This window comes from Oenanthe melanoleuca, chromosome 18 (genome assembly GCF_029582105.1).
Source record: "Oenanthe melanoleuca isolate GR-GAL-2019-014 chromosome 18, OMel1.0, whole genome shotgun sequence".
NCBI classification, from domain to species: Eukaryota; Metazoa; Chordata; class Aves; order Passeriformes; family Muscicapidae; genus Oenanthe; species Oenanthe melanoleuca.
In genome coordinates, this window is record NC_079351.1 from 5,927,904 (window position 1) to 5,949,575 (window position 21,672).

Here is a 21,672-nt window from a genome sequence, read left to right on the forward strand (position 1 = left end):
ATCACACCATGACTCATGAGGCAAGTCCTCCCTGGAGCCATCACCCAGGAGGAGCTTCCAGCACCAGCTGCTCCCCGAGGGAGGAAGGGGAGAGCCAGGGCTCGGGAAGAAGAAGGCCATGCACAGAGGGAACAGCATGAGAAAACCAACCCCACTGTCAGTTGTGCCAAGTTGTGCAACACTTGAAATGTCACTGCGGGTTCCTCTTTTGTTCCCTCAGCCCCAAGCAGGAAAGCCAGACCCCCCTGCCAACGGGGCCCCCTGCCCTCTCCTCATTTCATTTCCAGCAAAGCCAAAGCCTCTCGGGTTTCCCCGCAGCATCAGGCGGGGAAATGATGCCAATGGTGCGTGTCAGCAAGAGCGAGCTGGAGCCAGCAGGACCGTGCCCAGCCCCGGGGGTCACGGCAGCGAGGAGCCATCCCCTCCGACTGCTGCCGGCACGCTGCGGTGCCTCCCTGCCCTCCCGTCCTGCCTCCCTCCTCTCTCCAAGAAAAATATTTCAGCTTTTTCCTCCTTCCAGGCAGCAGCGCCTCTGCGTTTTTTCAGTGGGCAGTGCTGGAGCAGCCGCCTCATCCCGCACCCAGGGCAGCAGCGATGCTCACGATGCCCCGGGCGCGTTCCCAGGTGTCCCTGTCCCCAGCCCCACCGCTGACCCAGCCTTAAAAACCCACTCAAAACCGAATCAGACGAGATGGCGAGCAGCAGCCCCAGCCCCGTTATCCACTCAGCAGCCCTCCTTGGAAAGCAAACCCGGCGGGGATCGTGCGCCAGCTTAATTAGAGGGGAGAGAGGCAAGTGGCTGCAAAGCGGAGAGAGGAGCCTCGTTAGAGGTTACGCAACAATTTCTTAATCAATGGAGCTGCTGCTCCGAGCGCGGCTGGCGAGGCCGCCCGGCTTTGGCCGCCCGGGCTCAGGTTGCCGGCAGGGCGGGTGCGAGGCACTAACGTGACAGGATTTACTCTGCACTCCCCAAAAACACCCCTGGAGGGGTCTCCACAGCCCACTCAGCGCCAGCTGCCCCAGCCCAGCGCTGGTGCCCCTCTCCCCACGGAAGATGCTGCGCCATCAGCCTCTCCAGCAGCGAGGTGCTGAGGAAATGGGGCACACAGCACCCTGCGAGCTGTTTCCCCAGCAGGGAGCCTGCCTCGGTAATTTTAGAACATGCCAGTTTGCTAAAGCACTCTCCGCACCTCCAGCAGCAGCCTGCAAGCTCCGTGTTCTCCCCAGCTTTTATTTGGGCAAGGCGTGGGCAAGCCACGAGGAGCGAGGAGTGCCCGACGATGCCAGCTCGCCCAGCCAGCTGCTTCCCCGGCTGTCCCGGCAGCTGGAGTCGTGGGAACACACCAGAAATCGCTAGAAAAGCATGAAAACATAAATCACACTTCTCATCTGCAGCTCAGGATGCGGCTGGAGGCAAAAAAAAATGCCACTCTTTGTGCCCATTCTAAACTCGTATTGGCGGTGATGGTTTCACTGACTCCCTACCAGCACGAAGGGAGAGAACAGCCAAGGACAGGCGCTGAAGCACTGAGACCACGGGCACTTCCAGGAGCTCTGCTGGATTCCCAGGGACGCGGCTGGAGCACAGTGACACAGCTGGAGCACAGTGACACCGGCACTCGAGCCCTGAAAGCGCTCCAGCACCGCAGCCTGCCCGTGCTGCTGCACCCAGAGCGGTGCATCCATCCTGCATCCTGCACCCAGAGCGGTGCATCCATCCTGCATCCTGCACCCAGAGCGGTACATCCTGCACCCAGAGCGGTGCATCCATCCTGCATCCTGCACCCAGAGCAGTACATCCTGCACCCAGAGCGGTGCATCCATCCTGCATCCTGCACCCAGAGCAGTACATCCTGCACCCAGAGCGGAGCATCCATCCTGCATCCTGCACCCAGAGCAGTACATCCTGCACCCAGAGCGGTGCATCCATCCTGCATCCTGCACCCAGAGCAGTACATCCTGCACCCAGAGCGGAGCATCCATCCTGCATCCTGCACCCAGAGCGGTACATCCTGCACCCAGAGCGGAGCATCCATCCTGCATCCTGCACCCAGAGCAGTACATCCTGCACCCAGAGCGGAGCATCCATCCTGCATCCTGCACCCAGAGCGGAGCATCCTGCACACAGAACAGTTCATCCTGCACCCAGAGCAGTGCATCCTGCACCCAGAGCAGTGCATCCATCCTGCATCCTGCACCCAGAACAGTTCATCCTGCACCCAGAACAGAGCATCCTGCACCCAGAGCGGTGCATCCATCCTGCATCCTGCACCCAGAGCGGTGCATCCTGCACACAGAACAGTTCATCCTGCACCCAGAGCAGTGCATTCTGCATCCTGCACCCAGAACAGAGCATCCTGCACCCAGAGCAGTACACCCTGCACCCAGAACAGTTCATCCTGCACCCAGAGCAGTGCATCCTGCACCCAGAGCAGAGCATCCTGCATCCAGAGCAGAGCATCCATCCTGCATCCTGCACCCAGAGCAGAGCATCCTGCACCCAGAGCAGTGCATCCTGCACCCAGAGCAGAGCATCCTGCACCGATAGTGGTGCATCCTGCACCCAGAGTGGTGTCTCCTGCATCCTGCACCCAAAGCAGTACACCCTGCACCCAGAGTGGTGCATCCTGCATCCTGCCCCTGTCCTGGTACCCCATGGCCTCGCAACCTGCAGCATCCTCAACCTCGTGCTGCTCACAGGGCACTGCAGGTGGCGAGATGGGAGGAGGAAGAGAGGGAGGAAGCTCCCACTGGCACACTCGACCAGCAAACAGAGTTTTTTCCTACCTTTCCACGCACACAGTAAACCCCACCTATTTAAAGGTGATGAGGCATTTCAAACCACGTTCGTTAGCACCTGCTGCGAGCGTCTCTGAAGGAGCCCTCATTCATCCCTCTGCCCACGCTGCTGGCAGCAATGCGGGAGGGTCCCCAGGATCTGTGTCACCTTGCAGGGAGCTGGCACAGGGACACCAGCCTCTTTTCCCTATGCTCCTACAGCCAGGCCAGTCAGATGCCTGCTGTTCCAGCACCCTGCAGAGACCTGCCGTTCTCATCTCCCCCACTGCCCAAGCAGGGCAGGATCAGACCCCGTGGGGGCTGCCAATGGCATTTTCCCCTTCCTCCTCCTCCAGCCCAGCTGCAGCAAGGGGCCGTGGGAGGTGGGAACGAGGCAGCAAAAAGCATCGAGCATGGCACCAAACCCGGTCAGAAATAATCTCCTGAGCACAGCCAGGTTTTGCAGCCTTTCCCTCACCTTCCTCCAGCAAACCTGAGAGCGTCCTGGATTCCTAACCTGGAAACGGAGAGAGAGGTGGAAATAGCAGTGACTTTCCCCCTCCTCTGAAAGGATGGGAGAAGAAAGCAGCACTGTTAGGGCGAGTTGCAGCCTCACCAAGCTCTGTGGTACAGGGACAGTGTGACCCCAAGAGGACTCAAATCACAGCTCCTCCACCCCCTTCCCATCCCAGAAGATTTCATCTCACGTTTAAGACGCAGGATTGCCAAAAAGATCCTGCCTCACGTTGCTTTTCCTGTGTGCCTGGAGGCAAATCATCTCATCTGCCATATGCACCAGTTCAGTGAATAAAATTTGTGGAATAACAACAAGGATTTTTTTCCCTCCTCCCTGCTGTGCTCTCCTGCCTGCTGGGATGCAGACTCCCCATGAAGGCACTGGCTGCCTTCACACTGTGCTGCCCAGCACGGCTGCACCCATGGGTGCCACAATCCACAGGCACGTGCTGCTGCTTAACCCAGCTGTCTTTGGGAGATAGACCAGGAAAACCACCAGCCCTCCCCCAGGGTATTCAACACTAACGTGTTATAATCTCCTCTCCCCACGCACACACGGGTTTTCTTGGAAGAGAAATAAAGGAGAATGAAAATGTGAGTCTGGGAATGCTGGACATTTGCTCAGCCACCACCCTGGAAAGGCTCAGCTGGCCAAAAAATGATGGGAGGGATATCCACAGTTCCTGTCCATCCTGATGGGGACCTGAAGGGGAAGCACTGCTCAGCACCTCGGCTGCTCCCCTCCTTTCCTGGCTGGGAATCTTCCCCCCTGCCCCCCAGTTTAATCTGCTCTAGCCTGAAGAACTGGTGATAGAAGTGAAGTGGGTGAGGGATCATGGTTTGGGGGTATAAGTAGATTTTCACAGGTTCCTGCAAAGCTGGAGGTAGAAGCTGCCCACCAGTGCCCTCGACAGCCAGCCACCAGCTTCAGCCCACAGCATCCTCCAGGGCTGCCAGCAACACCTCTGCCAACACCAAAACCTCTGTCAGCAGTGAAGTCTCTGCCAACACTGAAACCTCCATCACAGCAGCAGCTCACCCCAGGCCAGCTGTCAGCCTGTACCAGCCCTTGGTGGGGACGTGTTAGTTCAGTCACCCAGACCTATTGATTCAGGAGCATTAATTGGTTTTCACTGTTCAAACACTGACCTCAGTTAGAGCCACTTTTCCTTTTTTCTGCTTTTTTCCCCTTTGCTGGCTCCTTCCCCTTGGCTCTGCTAGTTTAAATACCAGAATATCTACACTGACCCTAGGGAGATGTGGTGTTAACTGTACATTTGTATCTCATTTATAGCCAGGCTCTTCACAGCCTTAATAAGCAGGTCCCTAAAAAATGGGGGGAGGAAAGACATCCACTGCTGGGGATGCTTGCTGCCAGCTCAGAGCTGCTCAGTCATTTAGGGGGTTTTGGAGATGGCAGTGCCAACTCTGAGCTCTGGGTTTGAGCAAATCCTCGATTTGGCCAGCGCTCAGCTGCAGTGGTAGCTCAGTGCTTCCCTGGGAGTGATCCCACCCATCCATGCACATCCCAGAGGAGCAGCACAGCTCAGTCTCCCTGCAGTGCACCCAGCCTCAGCCCCCCACTCGCCAGGAGTGCAACAGCCCTTGAAGTTGCTCTAATTATCTTTATTTCCTCTCACTGATTCCCTACCCGTGGCATCCCAAGCCAAAGCCCAGGAGAAAACAGCCGGGATTTCAGATTTAATTAAACCTTGCTGAGCAGGCTGCAGCCTTCCTCCGAGGCGGGCACTGCTGCTGCTATCACCGAGCCTCCTGCAGCAGGATCAGCATCCCAGCTCCAGGGAGCCAGGGGCAGCTCCTGCCCAGTGCTGCCATGGGGCTGCCTGCTGAACCCAGGGCTCTACCCCATCCCACAAACAAATACTTGTCAGGGAAAGAAGCCTGATAATTGGAAATTTGACCACAATTCCCTATTTATTTGTTTATTTAACCAGCTTTCTGCTGGTCTGAGATCATCAATCAGGGCATAGCACAAGCACAGAGGTGTCTCTTTGCTGCCAAAAGAGCTTCAGCACAGATTTTCCAGTTTCAATGTTCATCCATCATGGCCCCAGCTTCATGTCTGAACAGGATGGACCCACAGCCCCAAACTTTCCCACAGAAAACATCTCCCCCACAGCGCCTGCTCTTCACTCACAATTACCTTCCCATTACACACAAACCACAGGGAGAATCCCAAAAGTTTCCAAGTTCCCCAGTCCCACTCAATAAGCACCTGAGTAAAGTCAGAGCTCCCATTCCCCAAACCAACACTGGGATTTGGACAGTGCTGAAGGTGTCACCTAAAGGTGTCTCCCAGCCCTCCACTGACCAAAAAAAGCTCTGAGAAAAAAAAAAATAAATAGGAAACAATAAGTAGATCTGAAAGTTCACCAAGAAAAAAAAAAATTAACCAGCTCAGCTCACAGCCTTTAAAACACCAAACCTGTAAACCTTCCCAAACCCATCACATTTATTCACATGTTTACAGAAACCAGGAATACTCTTAAGTGGCCATGCAGGCTTCCCATTAAAAACACATTGCGACAATGGAGGAAGAAACACATTTGCAAGAAATGCTCCAACAGCTCCAAATAAATGAATTCCTAAAATTTTCAGCCTCTTAGTGGGTAAATTTGGGGAAGGCTGCATTTGCTAGAGCAGTTCAGAGCAACTGCTGCACCCAGCACATGTAGGCAACTTGACATCCACAGAGTTTTACACGAACCCCAGCATGGTGTGACCCCAGCAAACCCCTCACACTCTCCAGCTACAAATCCTAATTAACCTGTAACAGCTCAGGCTGGTTAATGAGCTGCTGAGCAAGAAATGGCAGAGGCTGAGTGGAGAGACAGTGTGTGCTGCTGCCTGCCCCTTGCTGAGTGCTGCCCTCTGAGGAGGTGCACTCCAGCCTCTACACCTCATTTTAGTGACTTGGAAAACTCCAGCTTGAGGATAAGGTGACTCCAGAAACCACAAAGAGAACCCAGCTGTGATATCCTACTGTGACACCACTCTGCCTGTGGTGAGGTGGTTTCCAGCCCTCCAGCCCCGAGCATCTTTTGTATTTCTTCTCCTTCAATAACCCAAAGCCCATCACATTCAAATTCAAATTATTTTGCACACCCCCCCTGTAGCATCTGGTGTTGCTTGGGGTGATAGCAAGTAAAGAGAGTAAGAAGGGCCTTTGCAGGGGTTTTACAGAGATGTTTTATTTCAGCCACGCCTGTGCATCATCCAGAGTCCAGGGAACAAAGGCCAGGTACTTTGTGAGGGTTTAGTTTACTACACGGGATGAGCAGGGCGGGGACAGCATCAGAGACCAATTCCCAGGGGACATGGGGGTGTCACACCTGCCCCTCCCCAAGTCCTGCTGCTGTAATGAGGAAGACAAACCGGTCAGCAAGCACCTTCCAAATCTTCATCAGCCTGGCAACACCCTCCCATGCTGATTCCCTCCCGCCCGGGTTTCCTGCAGCCCCCGGGACCCTCCCCGTCCAGCCCAGCCCCACCTCCCCGCAGCGGCGGGTTCACCTGGGGACAAGCCCCAGCCCATCCCGGAGCAGGGATCTGGCAGAGGATGCTGTAAAGCTACCGGGCCGTTTCCATGGGTACGGGAGGCACACGTTGCTATGTGATACTGGTCCGTTCCCATGGAGACAGCAGGGCGAGCACCACGCAGCGCTCATTAGTTGCCATGGCTATTAAAAGGCGCTTGTGCTCTGGGGACCCGCAAGGACCAAGGCCACCACCTTTCCCTTCCGTGTCTCTCTGGGATGGCACCAGCTCTGCAGGATCCCAGTGGGGACCTGGCCATGCTGGCACCACAAGCTGAGCTGAAGAGGGATCCCAGTCCTGTTCTTTTCCATGGAGAGCCACACGTGCCCCAGCCCCTGGGTGCCTTCTCCATAGGTGAGCAGAGCATCCCACCACGGGCTTTTCCCAGTGTGGTTCCAGCTGACACAGACCCCACAAAGCAGGGTGAGCACTCAGAAGGGCCCAGCTGCTCTCTGCCCACTGAACCCTGCCACACCACCCCCAGAGAATCTTTGCCCCACTCTGTAGGGTGGATTGGGTATGGCCCAATCCATGTGTCACCAAACAAAACCACACCCTTGCAGACCAGAGCACTGTCCACCCTGCTGTGGACGCCCTCCTGCCTCCCTCAGCCACTGCAAACACCACACAGGCTGGAACAGCCCCAAAGCCCATTTTTCCAAACTCCTTGCTCCTTTCTCCAGCCCCTGGCACAAGATCCAGCCCCCAGTCTCACCCTGTTCCAGCAGTTCATGCCACAGCCCTGCACCCTCCACTCAATCATCTCTCTAACTTCATCCTAGGAGTGGAAATAGAGATGCAATAAAGTCCTGGGGTTTATTTATTTTTAAATTTTCCCCCTTTATACAGTCCCAGGCCCCATTTCAGAGCCCCCACACTGCTTGGCCAGGACAGCATCTGAACCCATCTCCATCCTATCTCAAATCACCTCCCCAACAGGCCCTAAATGGGTTTTTATGCAGCTATATAAACCCTTATGGAAAATACTCACATGCTCTATTAAATAAATTAAGGGTATTATTTTCTCATCATTCTGTTAGATTTTCTAGGAAGGATGTAATTTTTTCATTTAACTCCAATGGACCAAAATAATAAAAAAAAAGAAACACAACCAAAAACCTATAGAAAGGTATATTACCCTGTAGTGGAAAATTAGATTCCTCCTACACGATACTATAGGATGATTTAAATATAACATATAGGAATGTAGCATGTTATTAAATTGTATAGTATCTTTCTAGAAAGACCTACAGTATAGGATTCTAAAAATTACTCCCAAAACCTATTATGCTTCAATCTAGCCCAGCTGGTTTCCTTTCTATTACATGCTGCAACTTTTCCTAAAAGGCTTAGGTTTAATTGTGTCTTGAAATACTGCTGCAATCACACTCCAAGAATGGCTCTAAACTCCTCCAGAAATGACAGAGCCAAGTGGGAAGCCCCTGGCCTTGGGGTGGGATGGAAGTGGGGGTGGATGGGACTCTGCACTCTCCACAGCCAAAAAATGCTATAATTAGCAGAGGGCAGAGGGGTCCAGTGAGGGCCCAGGTGCTTGGCTTCATGGGCATGAAGAATTCTGTATTTCAATCCCATTTCTCTCCCAGCACTCACCATCTCAAATATTTGGGGTATTCAAGTAGATATTGATGCTCCAGCATGAGACACTCTTCCCCCCTGTCTTCCAAAAAAACCCAAAAAGGGTTACAGAAAAAAAAGTTGCCTGTAGCAGTTGCCATAGAGACTTCCCAGCTCGGCACAGAAACCCAAAATCTTGTAAAAAATGGAAGAATTTAAGATTTTAATCAGTGAAAACGCACGGGAGGCCAGGAGCATCAAGGCACATCTCTGCCTTAGCAGCAGGAAGTGTTCACCCCTCGTTTAGCAGCATCCTCAGAGCCAGCTGAGCGCAGGGACAGAAAGGGAGAGGAATGAAAACAATGACAACCCCGTCCGCTTTCGAGTATTTTCTGTCCCCAGCAAAGCAGCCTCTCGCTGCCCAGGCTGATTCTGGACCAATACCCCACTGGCCAAGCTGTTTGTGTTCCTATTTCCTTCATCCGCTGCCAGAAAAAGAAAATAAAACTCAACAATACAAGCGAGGCAAAATATTTCCCAGAACCGCGCGATTTCTCCCATAAACTTCACCTCGCCGCCAGCGCAGCCAGCAGTGGGGGAGGAAAAACAAAGGAGAAAATCCCGACTTTTAGCACCACGAGATGTTTTCTGACTGTCTCGAAATTGCTCTTTTCTGCTGCACCCTCCGCTGCCGCTGCCGAGCCAGCTTCCACCGTGACCACAAATCAAACAGCGTGGGATAAACTCACTGCTCTGGCATTTTCACTGCTTGGCAGAGCCCCAGCTCCAGTTGTGGCCACTGGCTAAGACAAACACGGCCCCAGGCACGCTCCGGTGGCTGCCTTTCCACTGGAATGCTGCAGCACGCCAAGGTGGCCAAAGGATCCTATTTTACCACCTTCTGAGCTTTGTGATGAGTTAGGGAGGTGATGGCAACCACCAGCAGCAGCTCAGGGACGGGGCAGTGGTTTCACCTGGCAGCAGGATGCGGGGGATAACCAAGCCACAGCGTCAGGAAAAGCCTCCGGTGCCAAGGGTGTTGTGTTTCATGCCTGAGGATACGGAGCTTGAGGAATACCAAAACAAGGAACTTCAAAAAGGAGCGGTGTTGGCCCAGGGAATATTGTTGTATGAGCTCAGCCGCTTCAGAGCGATGGAAAAAATCACACAGTGACCTGAAGGGGTGATGGGAGGACTCGGTGTGCGGGGGCTGAGCTTGAGATGTGCCACCAGCATCCACCCAAGGGGCCCCAGGGGCAGCTGGGTGGGAGTGCAGGTACCTGTGGCAGCACCCCAGCACCCCAAGCTGCTCCAAAGCCCTAAAACGGAAGGACCTAGATTTGGGGGCTCAGGTAACTGCCCCCACATCGTCCCAGCATGCTCATGGAGAGGTAAGGTTACTGTCAGCTCCCAGCTTAGACAGAGGTGTCTCTCCAAAATCTTCCACCACCACCAAGTCCCCATCTGCTCAGCCCCTCACTTTTACCCTCTGCTGCACATTTAGATGCCCACCAGGATGAAGGTTCATTTGCTTTCCACTAACCCCATCCCTGGCAGCACTGGGAGATGCCCCCCACCCTGCCAGCAGCTCCTCCAGAACTCAAGAGCTGGAGTCAGGACCCAGCTGGCAAGGAAGGCCCTGGTGGGCAGGTGGATGGGGAATTACAGACTAAAGGAATCACATCAGCACTGGCTCATCTTTGGAAACAAGATGATTTTGGCTTGAAGGTCACTGGGAGAGGAGTTTTGTCCCTTCTTTCTGCCCCTTTGCTCTTCTTCCATTGCAAAAGCAGTTCTTACCATGGTGCAGCCTGGGCTGTGCTCAGACTGTGGTGGGGACGTGTATGTACACACACACACTGTGGGCAATTCTGAAACTGCCCAGATGCTCTTAGGGCCACTGCCAGGCTCAGGGCAAGGACTCTGCTCAGGCACCTTTGCTCCTCTCAGCCCCTATTTGCTCTGGACTAAAGCAGCCAGGCACTCAAGCACCTGCATGGCCTTGAGATACAGGACAGAGGCATCTCCTGCCCTCAGATAAAGGCTGTGGACCACTCCCAGCAGATTTGCCAAGGCTCCCAGTGCCCATGCCATGGCCCCCAGCCCTGCCACGCTGCCCCATCCCCCTTGAGCAGCTCCCTCCTCCCTGCGCTCTCCTCTCTTGCTGTGCCTGTGTGTGGGTGTATTTGGAAACGAGATCTTTCCAGCTGAACTGCAAAATGAAATGCAGAGATCACAACTCCTTGAATAGATTCAGTGCACACACACATCCCCCCCAAACCTCCAGGTTGCCCCCCATGCAAAATCCAGGCAAAAGTAAAAAATACCCCAAAGAAGTGAATACCCCAGAAGTTTAAAAAATTAAGGTTTTCAGCAGATGAAAGGGGGAGACTGGGGGGGAGGGCAGGCACTGCAGAGTACTTTCCTTTTGTCCCCCAGTCCACCACAAGATCTGCAGCTTGACCCCCACTTGCTCAACCCTCGGAGTTCCCAGAGCTGAGACAGCCTGGCTTCATGGGGCTACAAGAAAAGAGAAAACAAAGCCCAGCACAAAGCCAAGCCCAGCACCCAGCTGAGATGTGAACATCACTGCTGGAGAAGCCAGAGCCCATTCACTGAGATGAAGGCAGAAGTGTCTCCACCCTCACTGTGGGTACCCCGTGCTGGCCTTGGGCTCCTCTGCTCTTCTCTTCCTGGAATAAGACAGGATTCACCTGCACTGCTGCCATGAGCAGTTTCTGAAGAAGGGGCTGTGATTTGTCCACAGCAGGGGAAATTAATCCCATGGGAACAGCATGTTGGTGTCTGGAGGGAGCTGCTGTGGGGCAGGATGTGCACCATGCTAAGGAACAGACTGGAAGGATAAAACAGAAGCATCCTCAAAAACACCCTCACCACAGCAATGCCCCATCCAGGCAGCAGGGCCTGAAGCAATGGGTGAGAGGAAGAGGAGAGCTGGGGGCTCAGAGCACCATTCCCAGCCTGGAGACTCCTGCACTAACACTGGCTGTGACAGAGTGGGGTGAACACCCACTGCTGAAAGGGGAGCCACAGGCAGCGAGTTATCCCCCACAGAAAACAGTGCCCAAGAGCTGCAAACATCCACCTCAGCTAGAGGAAGGACATCCTGCCACAGCTCAGCCACACAGGGATGCTCCAGCTCAGCATGAGGGGACCATGACAGGTCAGCCTGGCCCTTGCTGCCACCACCCATCAGCTTCCCAAGCTGCTGACCCTGTGTGGGTACAAAGCCCCAGGACACAGCACACTGAGCTGTGGAATGCCCTGTGCCACCCCCATAGCCAGCAGGGTTTGGGGTGCTTGGGGTCAGCTCACATCCACTGGGTCATCAACAGGAGCATCCACACAGCATCAAGGGGTGAAAAGGAAGAGCTCACCCTTCTCCCCAGGCTCATGGATACCCAAAGTCCTGGGCCAGAGCTACTGAAGGGCAGGCTGAGAGACCCAGCTTATCTCCCCAAGCCATCCTTAACCCCTAAACCACTCCCTAAGGGGCACAAAATCCTAGGCACAGGATGAGATTATGAGGCCCCAGCTGTGATCCATCCCAATTCCAGAGCCAAGAAGCTTCACCTGCATCTCTCCTCTAGACTTGAATCAGGCTCCACACCCTCCTGAGCTGAGCTAGCCATGGATCACAAACAATAAAACAATTTATACGAGGCAGAGACCTTCAAGATTTATGCTGCATGCTTGCCATATAGTGCAAACACACTCCCCTCCACATGTGGCTGGGTTCTTTGTCAGAGGAATTTGGATTTTTGACCCTAGAAGTCAGGATGAATCTCTGAAGGAACATCAGAGACAGACCTGCACAGTGATCCTGAGCAGATTATGGTCTCAGGGGTATATCCCGAGACATATTTATGGCCCTCCAAAGCAAGATAAGTCAATAATCACATACAGTAGCAGTTACAAGTCAGATATTAATTTAATTCCTCCCCTCTCTATCTGCCCAGATAAACATTAATTCAATGGAACATCAGAGGGCTTCATTATTTATCATTCTTACTGGAGTTTGTTTTCTCCCATTAGGGTAAAATTGCTACAGCCAGGCTATCTAGACATGATGATTCCCAAATTAAGAACATTTTGCATCCAACACAGGCACAGGGACCACCAGCCCAGACCTGGGGTGTGTGTTATCAGCAGCTAGCACCGATGCGGAGGAGGCTTAAAGAGCAGCCCATCAAAGGTACTTAGCAGCCTCGCTCACCCACAGCAGGAGGAACATTTTATTCCTGCAGACCCAGGGCCAAACAGGAGCAGGGAGATTTGTTCCCTTCCACAGCAGCCAGCCAACCTGGCCCTGGGAGTTGCACACCCACCCACAGCTGAGCTCCCACCAGCTTCTCCCCTCCCCAGAGCAGTGCTCTTCCCAAGTCTAGTCTCAACCCGGAGTTAAAAATGAACCTTATTCACGATTAACATCTTTACTTGCGTGGCTGGCAGCCTAACACCGAATAAATGTTTTGGCAGCAGGAGTCGCAGGCATGGGGGCGAGCCCTGCCCTCCAGAAGGCAGCTTCAGCCTCGCCATAGGTTAATGAGCACTTTCTAATTGAATTAACAAATCATTAACAAGGCCTCTCCGCCATCTGGGCAGGGAGGGCTGTGCCTCGGGCTGCTCTGGCCACCAGCATCTCCGGAGGGAGCCAGGAGGAGGGACTGCAAACCTGACCTGATTAAGGTATGGATCACAGGAAATCCCGCAGGCATAACCCCCCGGGGCTGGCTGGGCTGCCCAGGTGGGTGAATCCCTGTCAGTCCCCCTGCCCAGCTCCTCTGCTGCTGGCTGTGGGTTTGCCTCCAACCCCCAGGCTGAGGGAGCATCTCCAAGCTGGTTTGGTGCACGCACTGGGGGAAACCTCTTGGAACAGAACCAAATTTGAGATAAATGTAAGGATGCTCTGCACCAGCAACCCTGTAAGTGTGGGGCTAGCACATGGATTACAGTAAATAAATCCCCTTTTCTTTATAAGCTTTCTGTGCCAAGCTCCCAGCTCTCAGTCATCACCTGTTTTAGCATTTTGTTCCCATTTTCAGCCCTCTCCTGCCCTCACCCTTAGATTTTGCATCCCAGCAGAAAGAGAGAGAGAAAACTGGGATGACACGGGTGACAAAAAAAACCCAACACCAAACAGCCACCAGTCCCTTGCGCCTATGAAACACACTAAAAATCCCAACCAAAACAACATTTCAGGCACGGGAGCCAAACCAATAGACAATTTCCATCTCCTTGTGACTAAACTGATGAACTTCTGCGGGCTGAGTCACGGGCACATCCCAGACCCACGCTCTTGTGCACGGCCACAGCTCCTGCCAGGACCTGCCAGCCCTCGGGCACGGGATGCTGCTCTGGCACCCAAGAGCCCCTTTCCCGTAAGGCACTAACCAGCACCACAGCAGCCAGCAGGGAGAGAAAGCCTCAAAGCTTCTCCCAGCAAACACTCAGGCTGAAAAATGTGTTTTTTCCATCTGCTCAAAGCTTCTTTGCTGAGGCTTTGGTAGGAAGCAGATGTGAGAGCATCCCAAAGCACGACTGGTCGTTACTCACTCTGTTATATAAAACCAGGAGAATTTCCTCCTTCTTTTTTTTTTTTTTTTTTTTTTTTTAAATATTTTTATTTCTTTGCACCAGGCCAGATTCCTGGGTGAGAGGCCAAGGCTGGAGAAAGCTAAAGCCAAATGAACCCAGGTTGGGGGAAACCTCTGCGTGCATCACCATCCAAAGGGAACATTTCACATCTAGGCTGCTCAGCAGAGAGCCAAGGCACTGGGGAAGGGAAGCCACAATCTGGCCTCCTAACAAACCCAGAAACACTTAGGCCTCCTAGTTAACTAGGAAATTCAACCCTCTCCAAACCACAGTGAAGCTTCAAAGCCCTCCCAACCTGACTCTGGATGCTCCTTCCACAGTTCCCCAAGGATGGCCCCGTTCCCTCAGACTCTACTCCCAGCCAGCAAAGCTGCCGGGGGCAAAGGCTCCCCATGGGTCCTCTGCCAAGGGAAAATGATTTCATGATCCAAGTGAAAAAGCCATCAGGGAGGTTCATTTTGGCCAATGATTTTGGTCCCTTCCAGCAAAACAGTAGGGGAAAAAAAAGGAGAGTTAAGAGAAACCTGGGCAGGGAACTTGGGGTAATCTGAAACTTGGTCTTTTCAGAATGGGGGAAAAAAAACCAAAATGAAAGAGAGATTAAAATAAAAATGAGAAAGCAGCATTTTTCAGCACTTCTGCAGGGGGTGCAGGGAGAGAAGAAAGCAGAACATTTTCTCTGCATCATAAAATGCTGGGCATTTCCAGGCTGGCTCCGGCAGCCCGCAGCACTGAGCAGGGCAGAGCACACAAAAGCCGATCAAATTGCGAGCAGGGAGTCTGGTGGAGACACGTCAGCCCCATGCATGAGAGCCTAGGGTGGTCCAGCCCCATCCCAAATCATCACCACCCGCCTGCCTGTCCTGGGCATGAGGGGCTGGGGGCCACTGGGATCTCCTCCAGCACCCTGCCCTGGCTCCTGGCCCCAGATGAAAAGCAGCCCTGTAGGGGCCACCATCCACTGGAGACTCCATGAGCGTCCCTTCCAGCCCAGAATATTCTGTGAACTGATACCAAGCCAGCCTCCAGGGACGCTCCCCCACGCCACAAGGGAGAAAGTGCTCCGGATTTCCTCCGAGAGCCGGAGCAGAGCTGTCCCCAAGCAGCGTGGGGTCCCCAGGCAGGACGGGGCCGCCCCTCCCAGCCTGGATGACATAACCACGAGCTGCATGAGGCCGAGCCTTTTGTCTGTGGGCCGGGAGAGAGGGATGGAAGGCAAGAAAGGAAGAAAGAAAGCAAACTTCTGGAAGTCATTACGATTCCTCTGCTCCAGTCTTTTTGGCAGACAGCTTCCCTCTCCCCTTCCCTCCCCCCCTCCACCCCACCCCAGCCTGCTTCAAAATGCCAGCCTATGATTTTTAAATGAGAAAAAGCTGCGCTGTACTCCAGCACTTGGATAAACTCCTACACAAACTTCCAGATGTGACACAACAGCCTGGAAGGGAGAATTCGCAGAAGAATCTCCTTAAAAAACACATCCACACGCAGGGAGCAAAGGAAGCACCTGGCTGCCAGCACGGATGGGTCCAGAGATCCATGGTGGAATGAGGTGTCACCTAGACTGGGATCAAGCTGCTCCTGGCTCTTGCAGGGAGGCAGGGATGAGAGGAATGCTGGCCACTGCGCCCAGTTCTGGGAAGTGAACACCGCCTGCTGAGCTCCTGAAAGGTTTGTGAGCAGCAGGGAAGAGGATTTGCAGTGATTCGTCTCCTGGGAGGAGGGAAATAACCACAGCACCCCTCTGCTGCCCTTGCTGACAGGGGATGGGTTGAGATCATCACAGGAGCTGGAGTGAGGCACCAGCACCTGCCCTGGGAGCAGCAGGATGCTCCATCCCAGCCAGGACAACCATGGGGCTGTGGGAGACCCCTCAGCCAGAAAAGCCAGGTTTCTGTTCTCCCCAGGAGCCAGGGAAGGGGAACAGAGACAGTGGAGGCTCAGCCACAGCGGGAGAAATTCCATCTGTCTAGGGAGGGGCGGGAGGCACCAGCAGGCAAACTGGGTCATGGGAGAGAAACAAGCTCAGGTGCCCTGGGATGGATCAGACACAGGTGAAGCAAATGGATTCTGGCTCCTTTGTGGGGTTTTTAAATTAAAACAAGATCCATTTCAGGTCTGACCTGTCAAATCAAAGCATTTTGCTTTGTTAAACTCAGAAGTGAGGCTGGAACAAATGTATAGAAGTGTAAGGACACCACGTGCACTTGCCCAAAAAAACACACCCTTTTGATAATAAAGAAAAAATAAAATATTTTTAACCCTGCATCACTCTTCAAAGAGCAGCACAAGCAGTGTGTGGCTGTCCCCATGAGCTGACATGGCTGAGGAGGGGGTGAGGACACCCCAGTGTCCCACAAGGTGACACTTGCCCACTGCCCTCACCCCAGGCATTGCCATGAGCAGCAGTGCTGGGGGGCCCTGCTGGGGCTGGGGAGCCCAAACCACAGCACAGATCAGCAGGATTAGCTCTCACCCCCAGCAGGCAGGGGGTCCTGGCTCTGGGGCAGTCAGACACACGGACATGCCCCCCTGCATGGGAGAGCTGCATCCAGCACAGGATGGTTCCAGCACAGAGCAGGGCACAGGTGAGCTCAGCAGGGGCTGGCTGTGCCCTCAATGGGGCCACTGCTGCCTTCCATGGAGAACTAAGCCCTAGCACAGCAGCTCCTGCCATCCTGAGAGCCAGCCTGGTGCAGGTCTCAGCCACCCCTCAGCATGAAGCCATGGGGCTTCCAGACCCACTCCTGGAGGAGTCTGGGCATCTGCAACTTCCAGCAGGAGCTGGCAACCAGCACCTCCCCAGGACCCAGCTTTGGTGACCCACCTGTCCCTGCTGGGGAGTGAGCAGAGCCATGGCGGGCGGTTGCTGGGAGAGCCCTCTGTGCTTTACTGCAGACAGAAGGCAGGGCTGGTTTCTGTGGCTGCATCAAGATATGTTTCTTGGCCAAAGCCATTCCCAAACCCCAGGTCCCAGGGACTGTGCCGCAGAGCAGGAAGGGAGCACTCCTCCCAAACCTCCCCTTCCCAGAAAGGGAATTTGCAGAGCTGCCCTTCACCCTCCAAACCAGGAGGATAAAAGAGGATTTCAGCCAATTTGGGTACATCCCCCCAGGAATGCCTTCCTGCAGTTTTTCTGCACCCCGTTGCCGTGTGCTGCTCTCTAGGCAGCAGCGCTCTGCAGGCAGGCAGGTGTGGGGGATGAGGCAGTTTTCAGTACTACAATAGATATCACAGGTCCTTTCAGTTACACTGCTATTCTCTATTCAGAGCTCTTAATGCCAAGTGGTAGCATCCTCCCCACTTTCTCCTTCCCCGCTCTTCAATCACTCCACAACTCTCAAGAAATAGCCTCGTTTCTTGTCTCTGATCACAGGAGCAGCCTGGCACAGACCCTGATACAGCCTTTCATCTCCCCATCCTTCATGGTGCTTTCATTTTACAAGTGAAAGTCCTGTAACCAGCTTGCTTCCTCTTTTCTCCCCATCAGAGGCTCCTGCTTCTCCTCTCACAGCCTTGCCAGAACACACACCAGGACCCCCTGCATGTGCCACAGCCTTTCTCATCTCTGTCCCTGCTCCTTCTTCCCTCTTGACCCAGGCAGTTCTCACCCAGGGAAGAACCTTCCACTCCAGGAACATGCAGGGTGTCATCCAGGCTCATCCCCTCAGGTGCTCATGGCTCCCACTGAGGTTTTCACTCAAAGGCCACAAAGGAGTGGAGGGGGAAGACAGGTTGGCCATCTGGTACATGTTTTGAGTCAAAAATCCCAAGATTGCAGGCTCTGGAAAATTTCTGGATCAGGACAAACTTCATGACCTCTTTCTAGTCCTAAGGGAGAGGAGCAGGAGAGCAACACAGTACCCCACATCTCTGCTCCAGGCAGCAAGAGAAAGAGCTCCCTGGTCCAGGCAGAGGATGCTCTAGACAAAAACATGGCAGAAAACCCAAAATAGGACTTTGCATCCCTGCTGGATACTCAGCACCTCAACCACCACCCTTCCCTAACCTGGCCTCAGGACCACAGCCACACAAACTGCCTGCACAGGGATATAGAGCAGAACCCTAGGAGCTCCAGCTGCACTTAGGGGTACAAACTGTCCTTCCTGGGCAAGAGGGGGTCCTGCACCTCCTCCTGATGCCCCATCAACAGTAAATTTTATCAGTCAGATTACTGATAGCACCACAAATGTGTCTGGAAAAGCCCCAAGCTCTGCATCTCCACAAGCACAGCTCAAACCAAAGTTCTCCCATCCAGTTTCTGCAGGAGCCAATGCAGAAAGGTAAAAGCCACTTGAGAGAGTGGCAGAAAGCTCCAAACTCCCTGGAGCTGGGGCAGGATTCACCAGCCACATCAGCCAAAGCACTGTCACTCCTCTGCAGGGCAGCTGGTGGCAAGAAAGACTTTCCAGCAACATGATAACATATCTTTAACACTGGGGCACAATTGACAGATTACAGCCTGAGAAGGGCCACCACACGAAAGAAAAAGAATAAAAGTAATAAATATAAATAAGAACAGGCTCAGCTCCAGCTCTGGAGTGGCAGAGAGGCAAAGGGCTGAGCAAGACAATGCTCTGCTGAACAGCCCAGCAAGTGATGGGACACAGTGCAGGTACCAATGTAGCTACTTCTTTCCTCTCATCTGAAGGTTGAACTGCTGCTTTTTTTTTTTTTTAGTGTTGTTTTTCAATAAACTCCCCCAATTCTAGGTCAGTGACCCTGAAAACAAACAGCTGCATGCAGCCACATGACTCAAAGATCCACAGCATCACCCTCGTGGCCCCAGGACTCCAAGCAAGATCCTTTCTCTGTCAGTAACAAGTGAAAAATTTGCAACAAAATCCCAGCTAGTGGGACTGTACCTAATGCTCCTCCCTGGCTCGCAGTGGTGTTTGCAGGTGCCCACAGTACCACTAATTTTCCAAGGACAAAAGTTAATCAGCTTGTTTTTGCAGATAACACATTTCAAGCCGCTACTGGGGTGGGTGATTTTACTGAAAACACTAAAACATACAGATGTTAACATCAGATTCAAAACATCATTTCAAAGATTAAAAATTAAAAATAATTTTTAAAAACCCCAAAGAGAGACTTGGAAACATATTTAAACCAGCAATCATAAATATTATTAGTCATAGTAGGCAACAAGAACACACTGACTTCCAGCCTGTCATTAATATTTCTTTCCAAAACAGAAGGCTTCACAAAGTTGAGAGATTTCCTAAGATGTTTAAATAAAGGCAGCTTTGAACTGCTTAGCTGGTCTGAGAGAGATCTGGGGAGAAGCTGCTGAGAGTGTTCATGACTGGGAAAAGAAATCTTGGATTTTTCCCTCCTGGGGGACATTTTAGGAGAGAAGGCAGCCTGTTTATCAGAGAAATCACTGCTGGAGCTCAAGTAAAACAATATTCACAACTCCAGCAGACCCTCACCACTCTGCCCAGAGCACACCAGCCTCGGCTGAGATGGAATCCCTCACAGCTCCCGCACACCAGGATCGGAGCAGGACTAGCACAGGGTGCTCTGTACATGGAACATGTCCTCCCTGCTGCTGCACAGCCTCTCCCCCTCCAGATGTGGGGCCGCTGCCCAGCCCCTCTCGCCTGCCCCTCGCACCGGCAGCTCTGCACGGGCGCGGGAACTCCCGGGAAGCCGCTGCCTCTCCTGCGCCAGCCCCTGCTGGAAGCCACCGCGCTGCACTTCATTTCATCTCGGGGTTTTGTTTCTGCAAATAATAAATGAAGCTGGAGTTTGGGGATGGTAAAATACTCGGAATGCTACAAGCCATGTGCTGGTTGCAACTCAACTCCAAAGGGAAGCAGCTTTAAAGACACCAAGACTGTGGAAAGAAGAATTTTTTTCTATTGTCTCCTCTATTTTTCTTTTTTTTTTTTTTTTTTTTTTTCCTTCTTTTGAAAGCCTAAACTTGACTAAAGCGGCTCGGCCTGTGCCAGAGCAGATAGGGAGCTTGGAAGGAGATCAGAAGCCTTTGGGGGGTCGTGGCTCACCCCAGGATCTGACAGACAGCTGCCCTGGCCAATGCACAGCCAGGACCATGACCCCCACCCTGCCCCAACCCCTCCAAGCAAGGAGCATCCTCGGGGGACTGAAGGGAACGGGCCTCAAGCACCCTGAATTATTTAGGGACCCCTGAGCTGGGCAGCAAGCCAACCCCCCAAAACATCCACCTCCATCCACACCCGTCTCGCACACCCTCAGGGAAGGGACCAGGGAGCCTAAAATGGGCAAGAAACGGGGTCGGGAAGGAAGAACCGATGCGCAAGGCAAGGGAGCGGGGTTAGGGTCCCGCGGTGTGTCCGGGGAGCGGCACCGCAGGCGGTCGATGCCCGGGGCGCTCCCCAGCAGCTCCCGCTCCGAGCCCCGGTGGAACGGAGCCTGGAGCCCTCGGGAGCCGCGGCGGGGCGGCCGGGGGAGGGGAACCCCGCAGGAGCCACCGCGACACGGACCGCCGAGCCCCCGCAACAGCCCGGAAAACTTCCCGGGCGAGGGTGGGGAGCATTGCCCCGGTTCTCCCAAAGCCCGGCTCCTTCCCCATCACCCCGCGGGCTCCAGGCGGGAGGCGTCCCCCGCCCCGCCGGCCCCGTGGGGCTTACCTCGCCGCCGAACACCTGCAAAGGATACGGGTTACAGACCAGCCGGAGGCACCAGCTCCGCGGCCGGCTCTCCTGGCTCAGGTAGAAAAAGACGACGGGGGCCAGCGCAGGGTAGGGCAGCGCCTCCGCCTCCGAGTCGCCGCTGCCCGCCTCCCTGTCCCCCGGCCCCGAGTGGCCCCCGGCCCCGGACAGGTCATTAAGGCGGATGAAATTCTTGGCTCTGCCCGGCTCCGGATCCTCCTCGGCCGCTCGCGGTCCATCTTCGTCCATCCTCTGGCCAGCGGCCCCGGGGGAGCCGGGGGGACGCGGGGCGAGCCGGGGGGATGCCTAGAGCGGCGCGGCCATGGCGGGGCCGGGGGGCTGCGGGCTGTGGCGGGGCGGCTTCAGCGCCGGGGTGCCATGGCCGGGCGAGCCCCCCTCGTCTTGCCCTGCCGTCTGCGGGCTCCGTAGCTCCTCCTCGCCGTGCCTTCGGGGGCCCGAGCCGCCCCAGCCGCGGGCAGGGAGGCGCTGCCGGTGCCGGCCCCCGCCCTTAGCGGCTCTGCCTGTGCCCTCTGCTCCCCAACATCTGCCCGGGACGGGGCGGGGAGGGGGGGATGCTGCCCGGCGTCCCGGGGACGGGCGGCGGCGGAGGATGCTCCCGCGGCGGCCGCGCCGAGCCGAGCGCTCCGCACAGCTGGATCCCTCACTCCAACTTCAAGTCCCGGCTCCTCCTCCCCCCGCCGCCAATGGGGGCTCGCCCGCGGCCCCCCAGCGCCTCGCCATTGGCTACTGCCCGTGTCCGTCCGGGGCCACAGCTGGACGGGCAGCGCGGTCCCCGGCGGGGCTGGACGGGGCGCACCGGGGCCGGGCTCCCCTGCCCTGCGGGGACACGCAGCGCCCAGCGCTGGGCAGGAGCGGAGAGCCCCGCTGGGACACTGCGGCACCGGGGAGGCAAGAGGCAGAGATGCGGCGGGGATGGATCGCCCTGCGCCGTCTCTCCTGCGGGAGGGAAGAGCGCCAGCAGAGCAAGGCC

General features: G+C 54.7%; 1 protein-coding gene across 1 annotated transcript in view; it reads right to left on the reverse strand.

Annotated features, from left to right (window-relative positions):
• Positions 1–21,308, reverse strand: part of CACNA1G (calcium voltage-gated channel subunit alpha1 G) — a 147,001-nt gene extending 125,693 nt beyond the window's left edge. The window contains exon 1 of the mRNA XM_056505572.1: positions 20,689–21,308. Within this exon, the coding sequence (XP_056361547.1) occupies positions 20,689–20,930 (242 nt within the window). The 5' untranslated portion in view covers positions 20,931–21,308. The remainder of the gene's footprint in view (positions 1–20,688) is intronic.
• Positions 21,309–21,672: the final 364 nt, after the last annotated feature.